Source organism: Hemiscyllium ocellatum, chromosome 14, assembly GCF_020745735.1.
Source record: "Hemiscyllium ocellatum isolate sHemOce1 chromosome 14, sHemOce1.pat.X.cur, whole genome shotgun sequence".
Taxonomy (NCBI): Eukaryota; Metazoa; Chordata; class Chondrichthyes; order Orectolobiformes; family Hemiscylliidae; genus Hemiscyllium; species Hemiscyllium ocellatum.
The window spans coordinates 45,032,505-45,054,181 of NC_083414.1; the positions used below are offsets into that span (position 1 = coordinate 45,032,505).

The 21,677-nt window shown below is 38.1% G+C and overlaps 1 protein-coding gene across 1 annotated transcript in view; it reads right to left on the minus strand.

Annotated features, from left to right (window-relative positions):
- The window catches only part of suclg2 (succinate-CoA ligase GDP-forming subunit beta), a 312,212-nt gene that overhangs the window by 195,956 nt on the left and 94,579 nt on the right, over positions 1-21,677 (minus strand). The window contains exon 2 of the mRNA XM_060835682.1: positions 14,434-14,575. Coding sequence (XP_060691665.1) covers positions 14,434-14,575 — 142 coding nt within the window. The remainder of the gene's footprint in view (positions 1-14,433; positions 14,576-21,677) is intronic.

The window sequence follows — 21,677 nt, forward strand, 5'->3', positions numbered from 1 at the left end:
TCACTGATACTGAAAAGTCAACCAGAAATAGATATTCTTGACTTTTTAAATATACGACATTCAAAATCGCAGATCAATTTATTTATTTAAAGGTAACAAAAGATATATGGAGTTGACTGAATATGGTCACCTGAATAAGGAGAAGGATGGTAGAAAGCAAAGGATTGGTGTGAAGTGAAATTCACAGACTGGAAAGCTTTGACGAGCTGCTCTTATTTACCAGGAATTCATCTGATCGGGTTTTGGTATTTGAGTGAACAAAATTGAAATGTGACTTTAAAAAAAAACAAATTGGGCAGTGCTGCAAATTAAAATGAAGTCTGTGGAAAAATCTGAAGACAGCATTGATGGGGTGGTGCAATGGACAGCTGAATGGAAGAAGCAGTTGAATGCATAGAGATAATAGTAATACATTTTGGAAATAAGAACAGGGAAATAACAAAGATCATAAACAGTAAGAGAAACAAGGCTTGCTTCACAAGAGCTGAGTGTTCTCATGATGATATACTGTAAACCTCCTCAAATGTGAAGGGTTGTCATAGTGATAAGGTACTTCTATTGCCTCATGAGACTGAAATTACAAAAATTAAGAGGTTTAAAACAAAAAATTATGTCAAGGTGGATTACAAATATAGAAGCCAGAAAGGGTCATTGAAACAGTGTCTACAAGTCTTAAAAACGCTGGTGGCTGGAATGGAAAATCTGTCTCAGTACCGTCCCAAAACAAACCTCTTTCCTGCAACATTTGTCCACATATGTCCTATCTACAAAAGGTAGGACAGATTTAACTGGCCAATTACCATTTCATCAATCTAGTCTCAATCATCAAAGTGATGCAATGTGACATCAATAATGGTATCAAGTGGCACTTGCTGAAAGCAACCTATTCATTGGCGCTCAGTTTGAATTCCACATGGCATACTCAGCTCCTGATGTCATTACAATCTTAGTCCAAACATGATCTAAAGAGCTGAACTCAAGATGGGATCAGTATGACTGCTCATGACTTCGAGGCATCAAGAAGCTCTAGCAAAACTGGAGGCAATGGGAATGAGGAGAAAGACTCTTCACTGCCTGGAGTTAAAGAAGATAACTGAAGTTTTGGAGGTCAATTATCACAGCCACAAGACATCAATGCAAAGGTTTCACTGGGAAAGATTCTCAGTCAAACCATCTTCAGTTGCTTTGTCATCTTACCTCCATCATCTTGTCTGAGATGTGGATGTTTACTGATGATTGTACAACGTCTAACACTATTCACAACTCCTCAGATGCTAAAGTAGTCCATGTAGAATTGTAGAAGCCTGGACAATATTCAGTCTTGTGCTGATGAGTGCCAAGTAATATTTATGTCAGACAAGTTCCAAGCAATATCTGTCACCAAAAAGAGAAAATCTAATCATTGCTCTTTTGGATTCAATGTTAACACCATCACACAATCGTCCACAATCAACTTTGTAGGGGATTACCATCACCCAGAAATGAAATGGACCAGCCACATGAACACTGGCTACAAGAGCAGATCAGAAGATGGGAATATTGCAGCAAGTAATTCACCTCCTGACTCTTCACAACCTCCCCATCATCTACAAAGCACAGGTCAAGAGGAATACTCTCTACTGTACTTGCCTGGATGAGTATAGCTCCAACAATATTAAAGAAGCTCAATACTTTCCAGTACAAAGCAGTCTACCTGAATGGCCCTATCCACCATGCAACATTCACACCATCCACCTCAAATGCACAAGGCAATACTGTGTACCATCTACAATATGCACCTCACAACTCAACCAGACTCCTTGGGCAGCACCACATAAACCCATGAATACTTCCACCTCAGGACAAGAGCAGTAGGTACTTGGGATACGACCAACTATTTCAAGCCACACTCATTCCTGATTTAGAAATATATTGCCATTACCTCATTGTCACTGGATCAAAATTCTGGCACTCTTCTGAACAGACTTGTGGATGCCTCTATAACTCCATTGCAGGAGTTTGAGAAGGCAGCTCATAATCATCTTCTCCAGCCAATTAGGGATGAGCAACAAATGCTGTTCGAGTCATCAACAAATGAAACTGTTCCGATGTCTGTTATGTAATCCATCTCGTTGAGATTAAGCTTCTACAACATAGCATGTGATTAACACCTATAGAATTTAGTCCCTTTCCTCATTCACACACACGGTTGTCTTTTCCAAATATTTATTCACTTACCTTTCAATAAATTTCTTTATGGAATCCACTATGGATTTTATTTCCACTGCTGTTTCTGGCAAGATGGCTGATGCCTCAACGATACTCTGACAAAAGAAGTCCTAAAAAACTATCCTCATTTTTTGCTGATGATCTTATTGATGATGATGGTGCAAGCTCATCAACTAGCAGAAAACATTTTTCCCATGAATTGTGAATGGTAAAAAAGTTTGTTCTTTCAGATTTGTGCCATGTCTACAGGCAAGGATTTGAACTGGAATGAAATGCACATCTGCTAACATTGGTGCCAAACAGTTCAAGGCAGCAAATTTAAAGCAGCATATTATGTTGAAACATATTGATTTATCCATACAAGCCAGCGACAGCACTGACAAACTAAACCTTAAACTTGCGTAAAGAGATATATTGTGTATTTTTAGGATGTTGGATTGTGGGAAAGAGCAATACAGCTAAAATTATATTGAATGTTAATAGCGAACCAGCTATTTTGAAAATTACACGATCAAAGGATAACTACAAAAATTACAATAAATTGAAGTCTTTTTATTAACAACTTCTTAAATTACAACTCAGCAACATAATCGCAAAAGCTTATTAATTCTGACAATCAATGTATTTTCAATTTCTTAGGTCAAACCAGTGTTCCATTTGACCCCAAGCTGAAACATAGCTCGTCCAGCCGAATTCAGCCCATCTGCCATTGAAATCCTCATCCTCGCTTCTGTTGCTTCGAGATGTGATTAAACCAATGTTTTCTTGGCCAGTCTTCCATCTTCTACACTCCATGAACTTGTATTAATCTAAACCTAGCACTGCCTGTATCCGAACACGCATCAAGTCCCTTTCACCCATCATTCCTTAACCAGCTTGTGCATTAGTATAATCCTTTTTAAATAATTTATTGAAGCCATGCTGCCAAACAAAGTATGTCAATGGATAATTTCAATTGAACTTTTCCACTATTCTAAGGAACTTGACTCCTCTTACAGAAGCTACACATTTATGTATGCATATTTTCCATGTTGTTTCATTCAAGCTACACAAGTTTAATTACAAATCAGAAGGCATGGCTGGTAATATCTAACTTGTCACACACTTGGTTAATCCTTGCTTATTAAAACAAAAATAGTACTGGAGTTTGGATCATTGCATTACATCGTAGAAAGCTGAAAAACTGAATTGCAAATGGAAATTATATAAAGGGGGACACAATGCACACAAAGATTGCTCTCCTTTGATAGGAACAGTTTGGGAATAGGTGTAAATGCACCTGAACTCTTATACTGATAATTTTTCCAAGTAAACCGGCATGGATTACACTTCAAATCTCAAATCTTTAATCAGCTTCAACAGAATCAAATCTTACACCCTTGCATTTAAACAATTGTTCATCCAGGTTGCTTTAGATTTTTTACAGCATTGTTCCATTGACTTCATCCACCCAATATTGGCATTACCATGAAGAAGGATGATCCTTTTTGAGAATAGGCCACCATTTAAATCATCTTATAGGTACACTTCCAGCAACATGAGATATTCTCCCATTTCATGAATACAAAATGATTAGCTCATAATAATGTTTTTAAGACAGCCAAACATAGTTTTTGAGTGTTCCTGTTTAATCCAATTGACTAATCGGGCAGTGCAAGTAGAAGCTAAGAAGGATAAATTATTTTCGCTTCCATGTGAGACAGCAACACAAAAATGTTTGCCCAAGTAAACCCTGGGTCTCAAAAAATATTTATGCATGGTTTAAAATACCAGAACAGATGTTATATTGGTGACATTTGGATCAGAGGTTGGCTAGCTGAAAGAAGACTGAGGGTGGTGGTTGATGGGAAATATTCATGATAGTGTTCAGTTACTAGTAGGGTACAGCAAGGATCTGTTTTGGGTCCACTGCTGTTTATCATTTATATAAATAACCTGGATGAGGGCATAGAAGAATGGGTTAGTAAATTTGCAGATGACACTAAGATCGGGACAGTTGTGGATAGTGTCAAAGGATTTTGTAGGTTACAGAGTGACATAGATAAGCTGCAGAGCTGGCTAAGAGGTGGCAAATGGCGCTTAATGCAGAAAAGTGTGAGGTGATTCACTTTGGAAGGAAGAGCAGGAATGCAGAGTACTGGGCTAATGGTAATATTCTTGGTAGAGAGATCCTTGAAAGTTGCCACCCAGGTTGATAGGGTTATTAATAAAGTATACCGTGCATTAGCTTGTATTGGTAGAGGGATTGAGTTTCAGAACCACAAGGTCATGTTGTAGCTGTACAAAACTCTGGTGCGTCCACATTTGGAGTATTGCGTACAATTCTGGTCGCCACATTATAGAAAATATGTGGAAGCTTAGGAAAGGGTTCAGAGGAGATTTACTAGGATGTTGCCTGATATGGAGTAAAGATCTTATGAGGAAAGGCTGAGGGACTTGAGGTTGTTTTCATTAGAGAGAAGAAGGTTGAGAGGCGACTTAATTGAGACATATACGATAATCAAAGGGTTAGATAGGATGGATAGTGAGGGCCTTTTTCCTCGGATGGCAATGGCTAACACAAGGTGACATAGCTTCAAATTGAGGGGTGATAGATATTGGGCAGATGTCAGAGGTAGTATCTTTACTCAGAGTAGTAGGGGCCTGGAACACACTGCCTGCAACAGTAGTAGACTTGCCAACTTTCAGGGCATTTAAATGGGCATTGGATAGACATATAGACAAGAATGGAATAGTGTAGGTTAGATGGGCTTCAGATTGGTTCCACAGGTCAGCGGAACACTGAGGGCCAAAGGGCCTGTACTGCGCTGTAATGTTCTATGTTCTATGACACACCATATCAAATCCATGAATTCTGTTGAACAATATCCTGATTGGTAGTCTTATTTGCATTTAAGAAATACATCAATTGAATATCCTTTGTTCCAGTCAAAACTTTGAAAGTATAACTAGTCCTATTCCAATTGAGATGCAGAGGCAGAGCTAAGTGGGTCAAGCAAACTGTAGAAGCTTTCTTCAGGCACCTTGTGCCTTGCCCAGTTCATATTAAAATTTAGCAAAATCGATGTAAACTCAACTGTATTTGACAATAAGGTGGGCAAATGATGACAGACTACAAACTCTCTTGAAGTCTAAAATAAATCATTGCAACTGTTTTCACTGATCAAAAGATCTATGTGGCTCTTCATAATTTACAGCTTAATAAACAAGATAACCATAAGCTAAAATTAGTGATTAAAGTTTCCTGTTCAACCTCACCCTGCCCCCAAGATTCAAAACAAATATGCAAGATCTAAAGTGGGTAAAGCACAATCTCATTTCCACAGATGTAGTTCTGTTTACAGAACAAGAATGAGAATTGGTACACCTGGAGTAAAACGCTGTAACAGCTTACAAACATACGATGTATTTTTTCTAAAACAGAAATATTCATTCTATGTTATGCTCTCAATATCTGGTTACTTCTCTATATTTATTCATATATTGAGACAAACTAACCTCAAGAAAGGTGCCTATTTCAAAGTCAACAGTATTATACATATTTCACATTTTAGTACCCCCACAGATTTCATCCCCAAAAACAATCCACTGCAACACTTATAAAGAATGGAGGTATAGAGGCTATGCCACTGACTAATGATCCAGGAAACATGAGTTCAAAGCCCATCATGTCAGCTGAGGAATTTAAATCCAGTTAATTAAATAAAACTGGAACGAAAAGCTGCTCACTGTAATGGTAACTATGTAACTGCCTAACTGTAATAAAAACTCATCCGTTTCATTAATGACTTTCAAGGAAAAAAATTTGTCTTCCTTACAGTACTTACTCAGTCTCACGTGTGTGATCAACTCCAAAAATAGTATAACGAGTTATATTTGTACTTAAGTACCATTCAAATAAAACCTCCTACCCCCCTCTCAGTGAATGAATCAGCATTCTTCCATAATAAATATGATTTGGAATGCTAGCAAGAACAATGAGGTCTCTGCACAGAGTACATTCTATGTCCATCAAAGTGGCTTGGTTCCATCACTCCTGGCTGAACTGGCCACTTGCTGAAGAGTGTACGAAAAAGGAACAAGAGTAGACCACATGGCCCTTTGAGCATGCTCTGCTATGCAATAAGATCATCACTGATCTGATTTCAACCTCAACTCTACATTCCTGCATATCCCCAAGAATCTTTCAGCTCCTTGGTAATCAAAAATCTATCTGGCTTTGCCTTAAAAATATTTACAGATCCTGCATTTACTGTCTTTTGAGGAAGGGAGTGCCAAAGACTCTCAATCCTCAGAGTAAAAAAAGTTTTCCCATCACTGCTTTACATGGGTGATCCCAAATATTTCAACGGTGACCCACCAGTATTTTCCCACAGGAGAAACATTCTTCTAATATTCACCTGGTCAAGTCTCCTCAGGATTTTCTATATTTCAGTTAAGTCACCTCTGACATTTCTAAGCTCCCAAAGTTCCAGTCCTCAGCTGTCTAGCCTTGTCTCATTGGGAAGTCGACTCATTTCAGGTATTAGATTAGTAAACTTTCTCTGAACTACTTCCAAAACATTAACATCCTTCTGGAAGTATAGTAACCAATACTATACAGTACTCCAGATGCAGTCTCATTAATGCCTGAATAACTGAAGGATAACCTCCCTAGTCTTGCATTCAATTCCCTTCCAAAGAACCAGAAAATTCTATTGCCTTTCCTGATTACTTGCTGTACACATAACAACCTTCTGTGATCCTTGGGACACCCAGATGTCTCTGCGTCTCAGAGCTCTTGCCATTTCATCTTATCATTTAGATAACATGCTTCTTTTTTTATTGTGTCTGGCAAATGGAGGACAATGTGGGAATTCGCCTCGTGTCTGTGTGGGCTTTCTCCGGTGCTCCAGTTTCCTCCCACAATCCAAAGATGTGCAGATTTGATGAATTGGTTATGCTAAAACTATGTAGGTTAGGTACATTATTTAGGTGTAAATTAGAGTTGTTGGGGAATTGGTCTGGGTGGGTTACTCTTCGGAGGGTCGGTGTGGACTTGTCGAGCCGAATGGCCTGATTCCACATTGTAGGTATTCTATGTTTCTAAATGAGTGGGCCAAGATCTGGCAAATGGAGGACAATGTGGGAAAAAATGTGGAATTGTCCTCCATTTGCCAGATCTTGGCCCACTCATTTAGAAACATAGAATACCTACAATGTGGAATCAGGCCATTCGGCTCGACAAGTCCACACCGACCCTCCGAAGAGTAACCCACCCAGACCAATTCCCCAACAACTCTAATTTACACCTAACTAATGTACCTAACCTACACAGTTTTAGCATAACCAATTCATCTAATCTGCACATCTTTGGATTGTGGGAGGAAACTGGAGCACCCGGAGAAAGCCCACACAGACACAAGGCGAATGTGCAAACTCCACATAGACAGTCACCAGAGGCTGGAATCGAACCGGGGTCCCTGGCGTTGTGAGGCAACACTGCTAACCACTGAGCCACCGTGCTACCCTAATTTAACCTATGCATAAAAGATTTGTCAGCTCATTCCTCCTTACAACTCACTTCCCAACTTATCTTTTTATCATCAGCAAATTTAGCTCCCATACCTTTGATCCCATCACCTAAATCATTCATATAAATTGCAATGAGTTGAGGAGCGAGCACAGAGCCCTGTGCACACCACTAGTGATCTCCAACCCAAGCCTGAAAAAGATGCACTTATTCCTACTCTTACTTCTCGTTAGCCAATCAATCTTCTCACTGTGGCAATATGTTACCCCAATATCACAAACTTTTATTTTCTACAATAGCCTTTGATGCAGCACCTTATGAAATGCCTTCTGGAGGTCTAAATTTTTATTCTCTGCACAAGTTACTTTTTCAAAGAACTCCAATAAACAATTAAATGTGATTTCCCTTTTACAAAACCATTTTGGTCTGCCCAAAAACTTATCCAAATGTCATGTTATAAAATCTTTAATAATATCTTCTAACATTTACAGCAACAGGGTCAGGAATTTCTTGAAGTAATCCGAAAGGTATCGCAGAAATTCATTTCAAGGAAGAAGAAACATACTAAGGGGAAGATGAGATAACCATGGCTGATAAAGGGAAGTCAGGAGCAGCAACTAAAAGCAAAAGAAAAGCACACAAAATGGTGAAGATAAGTGGAAGTCAGAGGATTGTGAAGCCTTTAAATGCAAGCAGAGGATAATTTAAAAAAGACAATGGGGCGGGGAATGAAATATGAGGGCAAACGACCTAATCATACAATAGAAGATTGTAAGAGGTTTTTTTAGATATATACAAGGTAAAAGACACAAGAGTTGACATTCGACCACTGGAAAATGAATCTGGAGAAGTAGTAATGGGGAACAAAGAAATGGTAGAGGAAGTAAATATCTACTTTGCATCAGTCTTCATAGGGGAAGAAACCAGTAGCATACCAGAACTTTAGGAGAGTCAGCATACAGAAGTGACTACAGCAGCCATCACTAAGGAGAAGGTGCTAGAAAAGCCGAAAGGTCTCAAGGTAGACAGATCACCCAGACAAGCTGCACTACACCCCACAGTTCTGAAGGAAATAGTGGAGGCATTGGAGGTGAACTTTCAGGAATCACTGGAAGCAAGGAAGGTCCCAGAAGACTGAATAGTGGTTAATTTAACAACCCTGTTTAAGAAGGGAAGGAGGCAGAAGGTAGGACATTGTAGACTGGTTAGCCTAACATCAATTGTTGGTAAGATTTTAGGGTCTATTATTAAGGATGAGATTGCAGAGTACTTGGAAGTGCATGGTAAACTAAGACAGAATTAGCACAGCTTTGTCATGGGACATCGAGCCTGACAAATCTGTTAGAATTCTTTGAGGATGTAATGAGCAAGTTAGACAAAGGAGTGCCATTGAACATGATCTATCTGAATTTCTAGACGGCATTTGAAAAGGTGCTGCACAGGAGGCTGTTAAATAAGAGCCCAATGTATTGTGGAAAAGATGCCGGCATGGGTAGGGGATTCATTGAGATTGGTAGAAAGCAGATAGTGGGAAATAACGGGATCTTTTTCAGGATGGTAGTGATCAGTGGAGTCAACGTTGGGACTATAACTATTCATCTGGATAAAGAAACTGAAGTCGCTGCTGTTAAATTTGTGGATGGCACAAAGATAGGTGCAGGGACAGGTAGAATTGAGAAAGGGGGCAAGATGAAGGTGGTCTTGGACAGGCTAGGAAAGTGGGCAAAGAAGTGGCAGGTGGAATACAATGTAGAAAAGTGTGAGGTTATGAATTTTGGTTGGAAGGATAGAGGTATAGGGTATTTTGTCAATAGGGAAAGGCTTCAGAAATCTGAAGCACAAAAGGACTTAGGAGTCCTAGATCAGGATTCTCAAAGTTACTATGCAGGTTCAGCTGACAGTTAGGAAGGCACATGGCATTCATTTCAAGAGGTTGAATACAAGAGCAGACATGTATTGCTGACGTGACATAAGGCTCTAGTTACACATCTGGAACATTGTGGGCAGTTTGGGCCATTTACCTAAGGAAGGATGTACTGGCATGGGAAGGGGTCCAGAGGAGGAAGAATGCCTCCTTCCTGGCTTGTTCCCTTTTTAAATAAAAGGAGTGACATCAGTTATCTTCTAAAGAAACCTTCCCCGAGCGTCATGAATTTTGGAAAAATTGAAACTAAAGCGTCAACTGGCTACATTTTTTAAACTTCAGTTAAATCCATTAGAACTTGGAGACTTGTCAACCTTCAGTTCCAACAATTTACTCAGTATCGCTTCCTTGGGAATTGCAATTTTCTTTTGAGTTCCTCCCTTATTTTCAATTCCTGATTTACAGGTATTTCTGAGATATTACTTGTATTCTCTCGAGTGAAGAGTGACACAAAATAGCTGTTCCATTCATCTGCCATCCCTCCGTTACTAATTCCCCAGACTCACTTTTTGTAGGGCCAACACTTACTTTGTTAATTCATTTTTAAAAAATATCTGAAGAATTTTAAATACCTAAAGAACAAAGTTGCCAAAGACTTTGTATAACAGGTGACAAGAAAACCAACACAAGGGGAGAAAGCTACTTGACCTCATCCCCACTAACCAACCTGCTGTGTGACTGTATTATGAAAAGCCTCGACCATTAAGCTCCTTTGGAGACAAAATCTGTCTTCACACTGAAGACCCTTCAAATGGAATGTGTAACATCGTTACTTCACTACATTAGACAGATTCAGAACACATCTAAACAGCTCAAAATTGGGCATCTAAGAGGGGTTGGGGGCAATCAACAGTAGTATTCTATCAGAATCTGTAAACTCATAATCTATTACTTCCACACTCTACCTTAAGTTGAGGGGCTAAACCTGATTCAAGGAGTAGAGAAAAGCATTCCAGATACAAGTGCCAGTCCAGTACAACCAAACAGGATCTACATGCATACTGAGAAAGTATCGTGTGGTAGTCAGAGCTATCAACCGCACATCCAATGAATCCAATCAAGGTTCTCCTGCCACTCTCAGTTGTGATTGGTGGCTAACAATGACTAACCAGAGAAGGCTCCATAAAAGCCTTATGATAGAACACAGAAAGGAGGTTACAGTGAATGTGTATCAGACATTAGTTAGACATTAGCAGATGTATTATATACAGTTCTGGATACCAAATGTCCAGATGTATATGCATTAGAGAAAATTCATCCTTGTTATGAAACCAGGACTGTTTTCCTTGGTGAAGAGAAAACTTTGAGGAGACTTGATAGAAGTGGGCAAAATCATGAGAGAGTTGAACAGATTAGATGGGGAAAACTATCTCTGTTCATAAAAGGAACAAGAACCAGGCAGCATAGTTTTAAAGTGTTTTGCAAAAGGAGCAAGTGCGAGGTGAGAAAGAACAAGTTGGTAGAGTCGGAAACACATTGCATGGAAATGTGTTGGAGACAGGTTTAACTGAAGTATTCAAGAGGGCATCAGGTGATTACATAAATAGAAACAACTTTGAGCGTTATGGAGAAATGGCAAAGAAAGGCACAAAATGATGATGTCCATTCACAAGTCTGGTACAGAGCTGATGTGCCAAACGGCCTCCTCTTGCATCACAAAACTTTTGTAATCCTCAAAGGTGGCAGGGTCTAGAATAAATGTAAAAGATAAGACTTAAGTACTTACAACTACCTTTAATCCTAAGTACTGAAAGGACCATCTCAGCCTCCTCCTCCTGAAGTCTCCAACACCATAAAAGCCTACCTTCAGCCAATTTGATTCATTCCTTGTAATATCAAAAAACAGCTGTGGGCACTGGAAACAGACCCAATTATATCTGGGTTGAACTCGATGGTCCAAAACTAGCTACACTTGGAAATGTGGAGAATTGCCCAGGTTAGGCATAGAAAGGAAGAAAAATCCATTCTACTTCATTATTTACCCATTTGCCCACTCTCAATTATTAGCAACGTGATGGAAGATGTTGTTGATAATGTGATCAAACAGTGCTTACTCAGCAAGAACCTGCTAGTAACATTTAATTTGGGTTCTTAGATAAGTCATCTATGAATAAAATTGGGTAAAATTGAAGTCCATGAGAATCAGAGGGAAAATCTTTCCACTGACTGAATTTATAGCAGCATAAGTTTGCATGCCATTCTTGGAGACCAAGATCTCAGTCCAAGACATTTCTGCAGGACTCTCCCATGCCAACATCTTAGGTTCAAAGATTTTCAGGGACTTCATCAGTGCTCAAAAAACGGTAAGGTTTGGGAATATTTACTAATAATTGCATGGCACTTAGTTTCATACACAACTCCTCAAATAATAACGTTGTTGTACCTATTTTCAGGGAGAAAAACACTGGAATTCATAAAAGTTTGCACTGTTAAGTGGCATTCAATTGGCCATTTCCAATAGAAAAGCTTTCAAACACCAGCTCTTGTTATTGACAGGCATTACTATCATCCCCCCCCCCCCCTACCAACAGTCCTCTATGGACCAGAATTGACTATAAATGTATGAGGAATGGCACAAAAAATTCAGTGGTTACAACAACAGACCAAAGACAGGGAATTCTTCAGTGAAAGACTCACCAAAGTCTTCCCACCATCGGTGAGGCATGAGTCAGGATATGTACTGGAGTGCTCTCCAGCTGCTTAGGTAAGCATAGCATCAATATGACTCAACAAATTAAATACTATCTAAGATATTAAAATAGCCACTTGATTTGCACCTCATTCACCTCCCAAACATTCACTCCTTTTGCCAACTATGTAACATGTGCAAGCAACAAATGTGACAACTCATAATGCCTTCTTCCACAGCAACTCGCAGATTTACAAAGTCTAACACAGCAAGGCTATCGACTGCACATTCTCCTCCAAGCTACAAACCATCCCGACTTGGAAATATGTAACTATTACTTCAAAGCTATCAGGGCAAAACCTGGAGCTTTCTCTCTAATAGCATTGCGTGACCACCTTCACCTTGCAGACTACAGCAGTTCAGAAATTGGCTCATCGCACTTTCCCAAAGAAAATCAGAAATGGGTAATAAATGTTTACCTTGCAAGCAACACACATCTTATCAATAAATAAAAAAGCAGCAACCATCAAAAAACAAAAATGGCAACAGATCAAAGAAAATACAATACAGCAGAGTAATATTTCCCATCCATCTACTACATTGCTCGATAAGAATGAAAGTAACCACATAACTAGAATCCTTAAAAAGCACACATGAATATTTAAAAGTTAATGAATGTTCAGTGCACATGAACAAACACCTTCAGTGTGACAGCACTGTAGACAAGTTGTGTCTACAAAAGCACTGAAGATTTAAAACCAGCTGCTGAAAAGTATATCCCATTCTATCCATTAGCAACATTAAAGGACCAGTCATTTTTCATTTATACTTTAGATCATTCTGACAGTCTGCTCTCTGAGCATCTGAACTTTACTTTGCAATGGTATTTATCAAAGAAGAGAACGCTGACAAAATATCAGTTGAAATGCTGATCAAAGTAGCGATAAATGAAGCGAAGATCAATAACCAGGATGTACAGGAAAAGCTGATTATCGTTAGACTGGATAAGTTGACTGGCTCAGATGGCTTATACTCCCAGCTTGCGAGGGGAACTAAAGATGAAAAATGTAAAAGGCCTTCACATAATTTTCCAAGTTTGCCGAGATACAAGAGAGTTATCAGAGGATGGAAAGTGACACGTGACATCCCTATTCAAGAAAATGCATTAGGATTTTCCTCGTAACATTTGGCCAGCCAGCTTGACATCAGTTATGCAAAATTTTAGAAACAACAATCAGAGATTTGACAGGATTAAATTCATTATCTAGAACCTGCACATATTTATTGAATGCAGATCACATTTGACTAGGGAAGTTGAATTTTTTTGCTGAAGGGTTAGAGAGATTTGACAAAGGAAATGCAATGGACGCTGTCAGTATGGGTTTTGATAAAATAATATTGTGCAAATGTCTAGGTGTCTGAAAGGGTTAATTCTGAGGAGTGCATTAAATACCATGCACTATGATTACATCTTATGAGCTTATCGGAGAACAGTTTAGAATCTTAACAAAGTGAAACCTAACATATAGATCTTCCCTGCAGCCTTTGTAACAATATGAATGTATCACGTACCTAGTTGTTATCATGCGTTAAAGTATAATTTGTTTAAGACAAGAGCCTCTTCTCATTAAACTACCATACTAAATCAAACAGGCTCTGTAGATCCCAACCCACAAAGAGGATGGTGACAGCAAATCTATCTTAAAGTGAACAATTGTTCAGAGAACCTATTACAACATGATGACCAGCAGTATGGATTACTCATACAAGCAACATATAAAAGTACAGTTAATAAAACTGAGGTTCACAGAATAAGAGAATCAGGGTTCACTTGGATAAAAAAAATTGGTTTAAGTACAGGAAACAGTGAGCTATCATTCACTTACACCCTTTAGGAAAGGGAAAACTACCAGCTGTATCTGGCCTGACCAATATGCAACTCCAGCCCACAGCAGCATGACTGACTTTTGAAATGGCTAAAAAGCTACTCAGTTCAAGGATTAGAGATGGACAACAAACGCTGGTATTGTCAGTGATGCCCGCAATCCATAAAAGAATAAAGAGAGAAAATGTTGTTCGTGATGTTATAACGTGTTAATTGAAAAGATTATCCTTGATCAACTATGTTGATTTAACGTCTATTGACACCACTCAACTTACTCAGTCTCTTAGCGGCCTCCAGGGCATCTTGTGAGTTGTCAGCAACAAAGAATCTCTGAACTGTGACCCCATGATCCGCCATGATTTTTTTGCTCTGGTACTCTTGAAGGTTCAACCATCTCACAGGGATTATTTGCACCATCTGTGTTTTTGTAGAGGGGAGAAAAAAATTTAAATCATCTGTTTAGCTAGTTCATGTATTTACAAACTCTCATTATTTCAGTGCTGTTGAATAATTTAAAAAGCTCCAAAGATTGGCCGTCAGAATAGCTGGTCATTCTAATAATTCACTGAACATGTTCACACCTCAGGCTGTAAGATCTGTTCTATTTTCCGTTATTCCCAGTAGTTCAGTACTGTTGCCATTCCTTATCCACTATCCGATTTAATTACTCTGATTCTAATGTCATGGGAGCTTCAATCCCTGCAAGCTTGTTCCAAGATGCTCAGACAAGATGTTAATGAAACAGACTTGGAGAAAACGGACAAGGTTGACCTGCCTGAGCAGCTGTCAGTGAAGGCTGCCCAGGCATACTCCTATTTTTTGCTGCCTGCCACAATCTCATGATTATCTACTGCTATCAATGTATGTGAATTAGAAGGTAGTCTTCTTACTTTGTTGGTATAACCAACGTTTACTGCATCAACTCAACCTGAGAAAAGTCATTCATTAATATTCAAATGGCTGAGGAAGAATCACTTGTAAGTCAGAGAAACTGTAGGCAGAGAAGTTTCGTACAAAAAGAGAGTAGGTAATGATATGAATAGGGCATAATTTTCACTTTAAAAAGTCATAGATAAATCTTGCAAAAGTCATTAAAATTGCAGACCAAGAGCTTTATACAATATAGAGATTTAATAAACTGCAGTAAAGTACAAGGATGCCACTTGACAAAATCAACGCAGTCACAGAAAATTTTAAATATTTAGTGGTCCTCTCCCAAATTGTTTTGACACTACTCTCTGCTGCATCAAGATTCAATCCAATTTGAAGCATTATGCATCAATTAAAAAACCATTCATTAAACTGTTTGTTATTCTGTTCCATAATCCTGTCTTTGTGCAATATAGTTTTTAAATAATTTTCTTCATTATTTTAGATAATGCAAAAAAATTTCACAGTTACACTGTCATTTATGGAATAACAGAGGATTGGTAACCCAAAGACTGTTTATACTCTGGAGATCCTGGCTGAATTTCCATCACAGCCAATAGTGAAACTTGAATTCAAATAAACTAAAATTAAAAGTCTAATGATGATCATATAACCATTATTGATTGTCATAAAAGCCTTTCTGCTTCTCTAATGCCATTCAGGAATACAAAACTGCCTGCACACAAATAACAAGACAGATGCCACCTGGCTAGTTATTCCCTCCATTAGCCTATACTTCATCATCAGCAAAGTGATGGAAGAGGTCATCAAGCAGCACTCACTCACAATAACCTACTCTGTGATGATCAATTTGGGTTCTGCACCCAAAGCAAAAACTTTATTATTATGTGTACTTTCTGGAGAAAAGGAGAAGTTGTCATGCTGATGACACTGGTCTGAGAATCAAGCACTCCTCAGGGATTGATTAAATCTGTGGCTTAGTTAATTTAAGACAGGAAAACATGCTATAAACCAAACATCATGGCCGAGCAATGGAGTTCAGTATGTATTGCCTGCATATCCCAGCCAGTCTGACTGACAAGTAGTAACATCATCTGGGGTCCTTAACAGTTACTTAGATGCAAATATAACATTCCCTCCTTTCCAAAGGAAAGATGAACTATTTATAATAATAAGTGAGCCTATGAATCTATTATAAGACAGCAGTGGTTTACAGATCCATCCAAATCTCATAATGGTGACTTTGTCCAGAGACGTCATAGATTTCTACAGTCATCAAGATATAATCTGTCATTCCCATTGGTCAAGTTTCATTTTGTTTATTTTCTTGGAAGTCTAGACGTCTTCCACTTACTGCTTGCGATTATTTGGTTTCCTCCATGTCCTGCTTGAGTTCTCTCATTACAGCATTAGTGTTGACATTTGTTTGTTAAATGATTGTCTCCTGAATCTGTCCCAGTTTGTCACAATGTACGCTATGCATCTTCACTGGTCTTTCAGGTTTGTCATTGCCTCTGGCATTGCTTTTGCTCAAGCTGATATTACTGTGGTTGCTCCTCCTGAGTCAGATTTGACTGATGTGCAAGTTTTACTGTAGAGTGGCAATCTTTATACTGGATTGGTGATTTGTACGTCATCCAGCTTCCTTCCTTGCTACTTTAGATCATCATTCATCTTTGTGAGCTGCACAGAGGTATCCCTTAAAGACTTCTTCATCTCTGAGATGGTATTCTCAAGTTTAGATGTGAACATAAGAACTAGGAGCAGGAGTAGGCAACTCAGCCCCTCTCGCCTTTTTTACTAGTTGATACAACCATGCTGATCTCATCTCAGTCTCAACTCCACTTTCCTGCCTGCTCTCCACAACCTCACAAGCTAAACTGCTCAATCTCACTTCATTAAACAAACCCCTCAACAATGGAATCAATCTAGTGAACTTCCAGTGAACTGCCTCTAATGCAATACATTCCTCCTCAAGGAAAGGAACCAAAATTGTATACCATATTCCAGGTTTGGTCTCATTAATGCCTTGCACAGTTGCTGCAACACTTCCCTACTTTTATACTCTATTTCTTTAGCAATAAATGCCAAAATATAATTTGTCCTGCACTAATTCAGCTTTTTGCTCCTGAACATTCTGAAGAAGTCATATCAGACTTGAAACATTAACTCAGTTTACCATTATACAGATGCTGCTCGACAATGTGAACATGTTTTGACTACATGTTTGGACACAGATTCCAGTCTGTATACCATTTCATATATGTACCTATGGTGGAATAGTAGATGGTTTCATCGTAGATGAAATGCGTGTGTGCCTTTTTATATCAGTACATGGTTCACTGCAACTACAAGTGCCTTTGCTCAAGTGAACTTCCTCTACCAAAGGCCTTCTTACCCAGTGGTTTTGTAAAATTGATTGAAAGCTAGCCATTTACTTGGTGTATGCAAAAGGCCAGACCTTCCCAATGCCTTGCTGTGTTTGGATACTCGAGTGATTGTATCAACTATCTTGGTTGTATTAAGGAGCTGTAAGCTTTGATCACTTCATATTTATGGCCATTCTTCAGTCATTGTTTGACACCAAGTCTCCAGTTCATCTAGCAAACCGTTTTGGACATCTTCCATGGGGGAGTGGGAGGGGGGTGTTGGGGGGAGGTGGGGGGAATGTAGACAGCACCTCAACAATTTTGGCCACTAGCTCACAATCTGAAAAAAATCACCTAAATCACATTTACTACTTTTCTCAGCACCTGCGTACAAAGTGGTCTGTGGATTCTGTAGGCTCCTGTCTAAATGACAAATTCTACTCAACGATTACAGAAAATGAATTTGGTTCTGAATTTTTCTTCTAAATGTGGTCCATCTCTTTTGGGGATCTTTAAGCTATTCAACTGTTAATCCTGATGTATTAAAGCCACTCCCAATTGCTAAGCAAACCTTAATGGCTTACTTCACTATGGGCACATCTGAGTCTAGAAACCATTTTTCTGAACGCTGTTTCTCAAGTCTCTTAAAGGCAAAGGTACACAAACAATAGAAATATTGTACCAATAGTTAATCTAACATCACACAATTGGACAGAGCAGTAACTGGAGAAATTGCTAATTCAATTTCCAGCAGTGGTTTCAGTCTAGACCAGAGAATACAAACACATGAAAATGAGACTTTACAGTACTTATCTGGAAACACGAGAGTATATGCTCCAACACAGTGAGCAAAAGTATTAACATTTAAACTCCAGTCTTATGATGCAGTGGTATATTTTACGCAAAATTCTCAAACCTTGAGATTTATTTACATTGTGCTGCTTTGGTAACTTGGCCAAGAATGTTCAGCATATTAGCCAAGGTTTCTTCGACTATTTTTAAGTTCACACCTGTGTAATTGCATTCTTCATTTTGAAGATTTCTGAGTGACAAATGATCGTTTGAGCAAAGGTGCTCTCATAGTTCAAGCATTTGATGCTTGGAAACTTACCAGAGAGTCAAGGTTGAAATCCAAGGGTTAATAATGAATAACACTTTTCACTGGGTGTGAGTGAGAAATGAGATAAGAAAAAAGGAGAAGGAAGGTTAAGAGACATGATATATCATAGTGATCATTGAACTCTCTAGCTTATTCTTCACTCTGTTCCAATTACATCTATTCCATGGCTTATTTAAACTGGGTTTCGTACATAAATAAAAGTATGTGTGTGCATGTGTGTGTGTCACATAAATAACCTTGTGGAGTCTTTTACTCATTTGAAAATCAGGATCATTGGCCCTCATTTAAATATTTGCACAGTAATTACTGTATCATTTCAAATATGGTTTCTCTTAAACATTAATTACCATTTCAATGCTGCAATCCATTTTCTGATGAGCATAACATGGAAAAGCACTGCTAAACTAGATTTGAATTAAAATACTGTACGTAAATAGAATTATTAAGGGTCATTCACCCCACTAAAGGAAGTCTTGAAGCTTAGGGCTTCCAATTTTCCAAATATAGTACTTATTACACTGAGCAAGCACAAAATGAAAAAAAAAACTCAATTTTCAAAAATTCACAGTCCAGTAGCCAGATACTGAACTGGAAAGTGAGATGTTACATATATGAAATTGACTGAAAATAAGTGCTATGCAGCTTTTAATATGCAATTTGTTTATATCTACGGCGACATTTTTGCAATCACCATAATGATGCTCATTGAATGCCTCACTGTTTTGTCTTTTAAAAAAAACATAAATATGAAAAATTACACAAATTACTACAAATTAACCCTCGATTTGTGGACCATTTGTGCTCAACTGTGTAAAATTTCAAGTTTATTTTTTAAAAGGCTGGGTACACAAATATATTGGATGGACGACTTTCTAATATATGACATATTTTCATATCAGTTGTAAAGATTCAAACATTACGTTAGCTTTAAGCTATTATTTCAGCTGTTATTCAATGGCAACTTTCAATGATTATGTTTCTGAAATGTAAATTCAAGGATAATTCAAAATGTATCTTTCTTAGCAATAGACTGAAGGAAAAATTGCTACGGTGTTGTGTGCCTCTGCAAACTAACCGTGCACACCATCTGACCAAAATAATTCTTATTCAATTTTCACTTAGTAATAGAAGCAAAGCTCATTAACAATAACAAATTGTCCTGTAAATTAAATTTCAGGTGAATACTCTCTCTTAATGACCTCAAACAATAGTTTGATGCTTCAGCTTCACTGGTTGACTCAACATCCTTCAAGCTACTTTTCCAAGGTCACTGAATTATTTATTTGAACGTTAATGGTATAAAAACATGGCAAATTAGCTCATAAGCATGAATATTCCCTGACAATTAAGCTTATTGCAAATAACTGCAAACACGTTTTGTTCAAGCAACGAACAATTTAACTTTTTGTATGTCAGCTAAATGAAGTAAAGACAACAAAAACTTAACCTACAAGGTAATGTGGACAGTATCGTACTTGCATCAAAAACAGTCACAGCCAAAATCGACAGCATACAGCAATGCTGCTAATAGGATTTCAGAGAACCATAATAGGTATTTGAAACTATTGTAAAATGTAAAAGGAAGGCATTCATCTGCACAATTATAAATTTGAGCCTTCAAGACATGAACTATACAACATTTAAGTGAAGTCTTGGTTGTAACAGAGATATTTTCTTGTGATTAGAATATTTTAGAGAGGGTGCATTAAGAGTAGATTATACTACAGTTTATGTTGCATAAGCTTACTGTTGTTGCTAAAGTAATCTTATTGAAGCACTATTTTACTTACAATCACACATTCAATATTTGTGATCTATTATGTTCTCTCATCAACTCAGCCACATTAGGGAGATTTAAACAACCCTTGGATAAGCACATGGATGATGATGGGATAGTGTAGGGGCTTGAGCTCAGAATAGTTCATAGGTCAGTGCAACATCAAAGGCTAAAAGGCCTATTCTGCACTGTATTGTTCTATGTTCTATAACACTGCACATCAAACTGAACAAACATAAACAATGAACAGAAACAAAAAAAATCAGATCCTAATTCATTTGCAATATTATTTTACAAAAAAATACTCTGATGTTTTAAATCATGGTCATAAACTGCATTTTCAACACGATCAAATGATTGACTGAGTGCTTTCAGAAGCATTAAGTACAATGGCTGAGGAAAAAATGACTTGTATTTGCACAGAACATTTCACGTCTTCATGAATTCCCAAAAGCAATTCAGCCAGTCAATTACTATTTGAAAATAGACTGGATGGCAGATGTATGAAAGACAAAGAGGGGCAAGAGTTCCTAGACCATGTTCAGGAAAACTTTCTGTGGCAGTATGTTTCCAGTTTAAGAAGAAAGGAAGTACTAATGACGTGGTTCTTGGCAATGAGATCACCTGAGTGGATCAAGTGTCAGTAGAAGAATTTTTATGGGACAGTAATCATTGTATTACAAGGTTTTGACTGATTGTGAAAAAGGACAAAGAACAATCCACAGCAAGAATAATTCATTTCGGGAAAACCAACTTTATTGTGATAAGAATGAATCTGGGAGGCAGTCTCTAAAAGGTGAGAAAGCAAAGACAAGGTGTGAAGAAAGACTGGCAGTCGGCATAAAAAAGAGAATCCCCAAATTTTCTACAGGAGAATAAACAAGAACCAGAATAGCCAAAAGGCAGAGGCCTCATTAGAAACCAAAGGAGGATTTATACATGGAAACAGTAGGCAGAGCTGTTATTGCAAAGGATGATGATGGTATCAGTCCATGAAGAGAAAGTAGGTCATTCTGATGCTAGAAGGGTTTAAAATTGATAAGGGTAAGCTAATGGATAAGCTGTTTCCATTTAAAGATCATAAGTCACCAGGACTGAAACAGATGCATTCAACAATACGGAGGCAAAACAAAGTGGAAATTGTAGAATGCAAGAAATGGGGGTCGTTTAGTAAGTGTTTGAAGAATAAGTACAGAAATGCTTAAAAGAATTGATAGCCATAGCATAACATCATTCCAACAGAGAAACGGTTTTCCTGCTGGAAAACATGGAAATACACAAACAGTATGTGTAAAGGTCTTCATTCAGGTTTCCATGCTAATATTCCTAAATTGGTGTGATTCTTTGTGTACTCTGTTAACT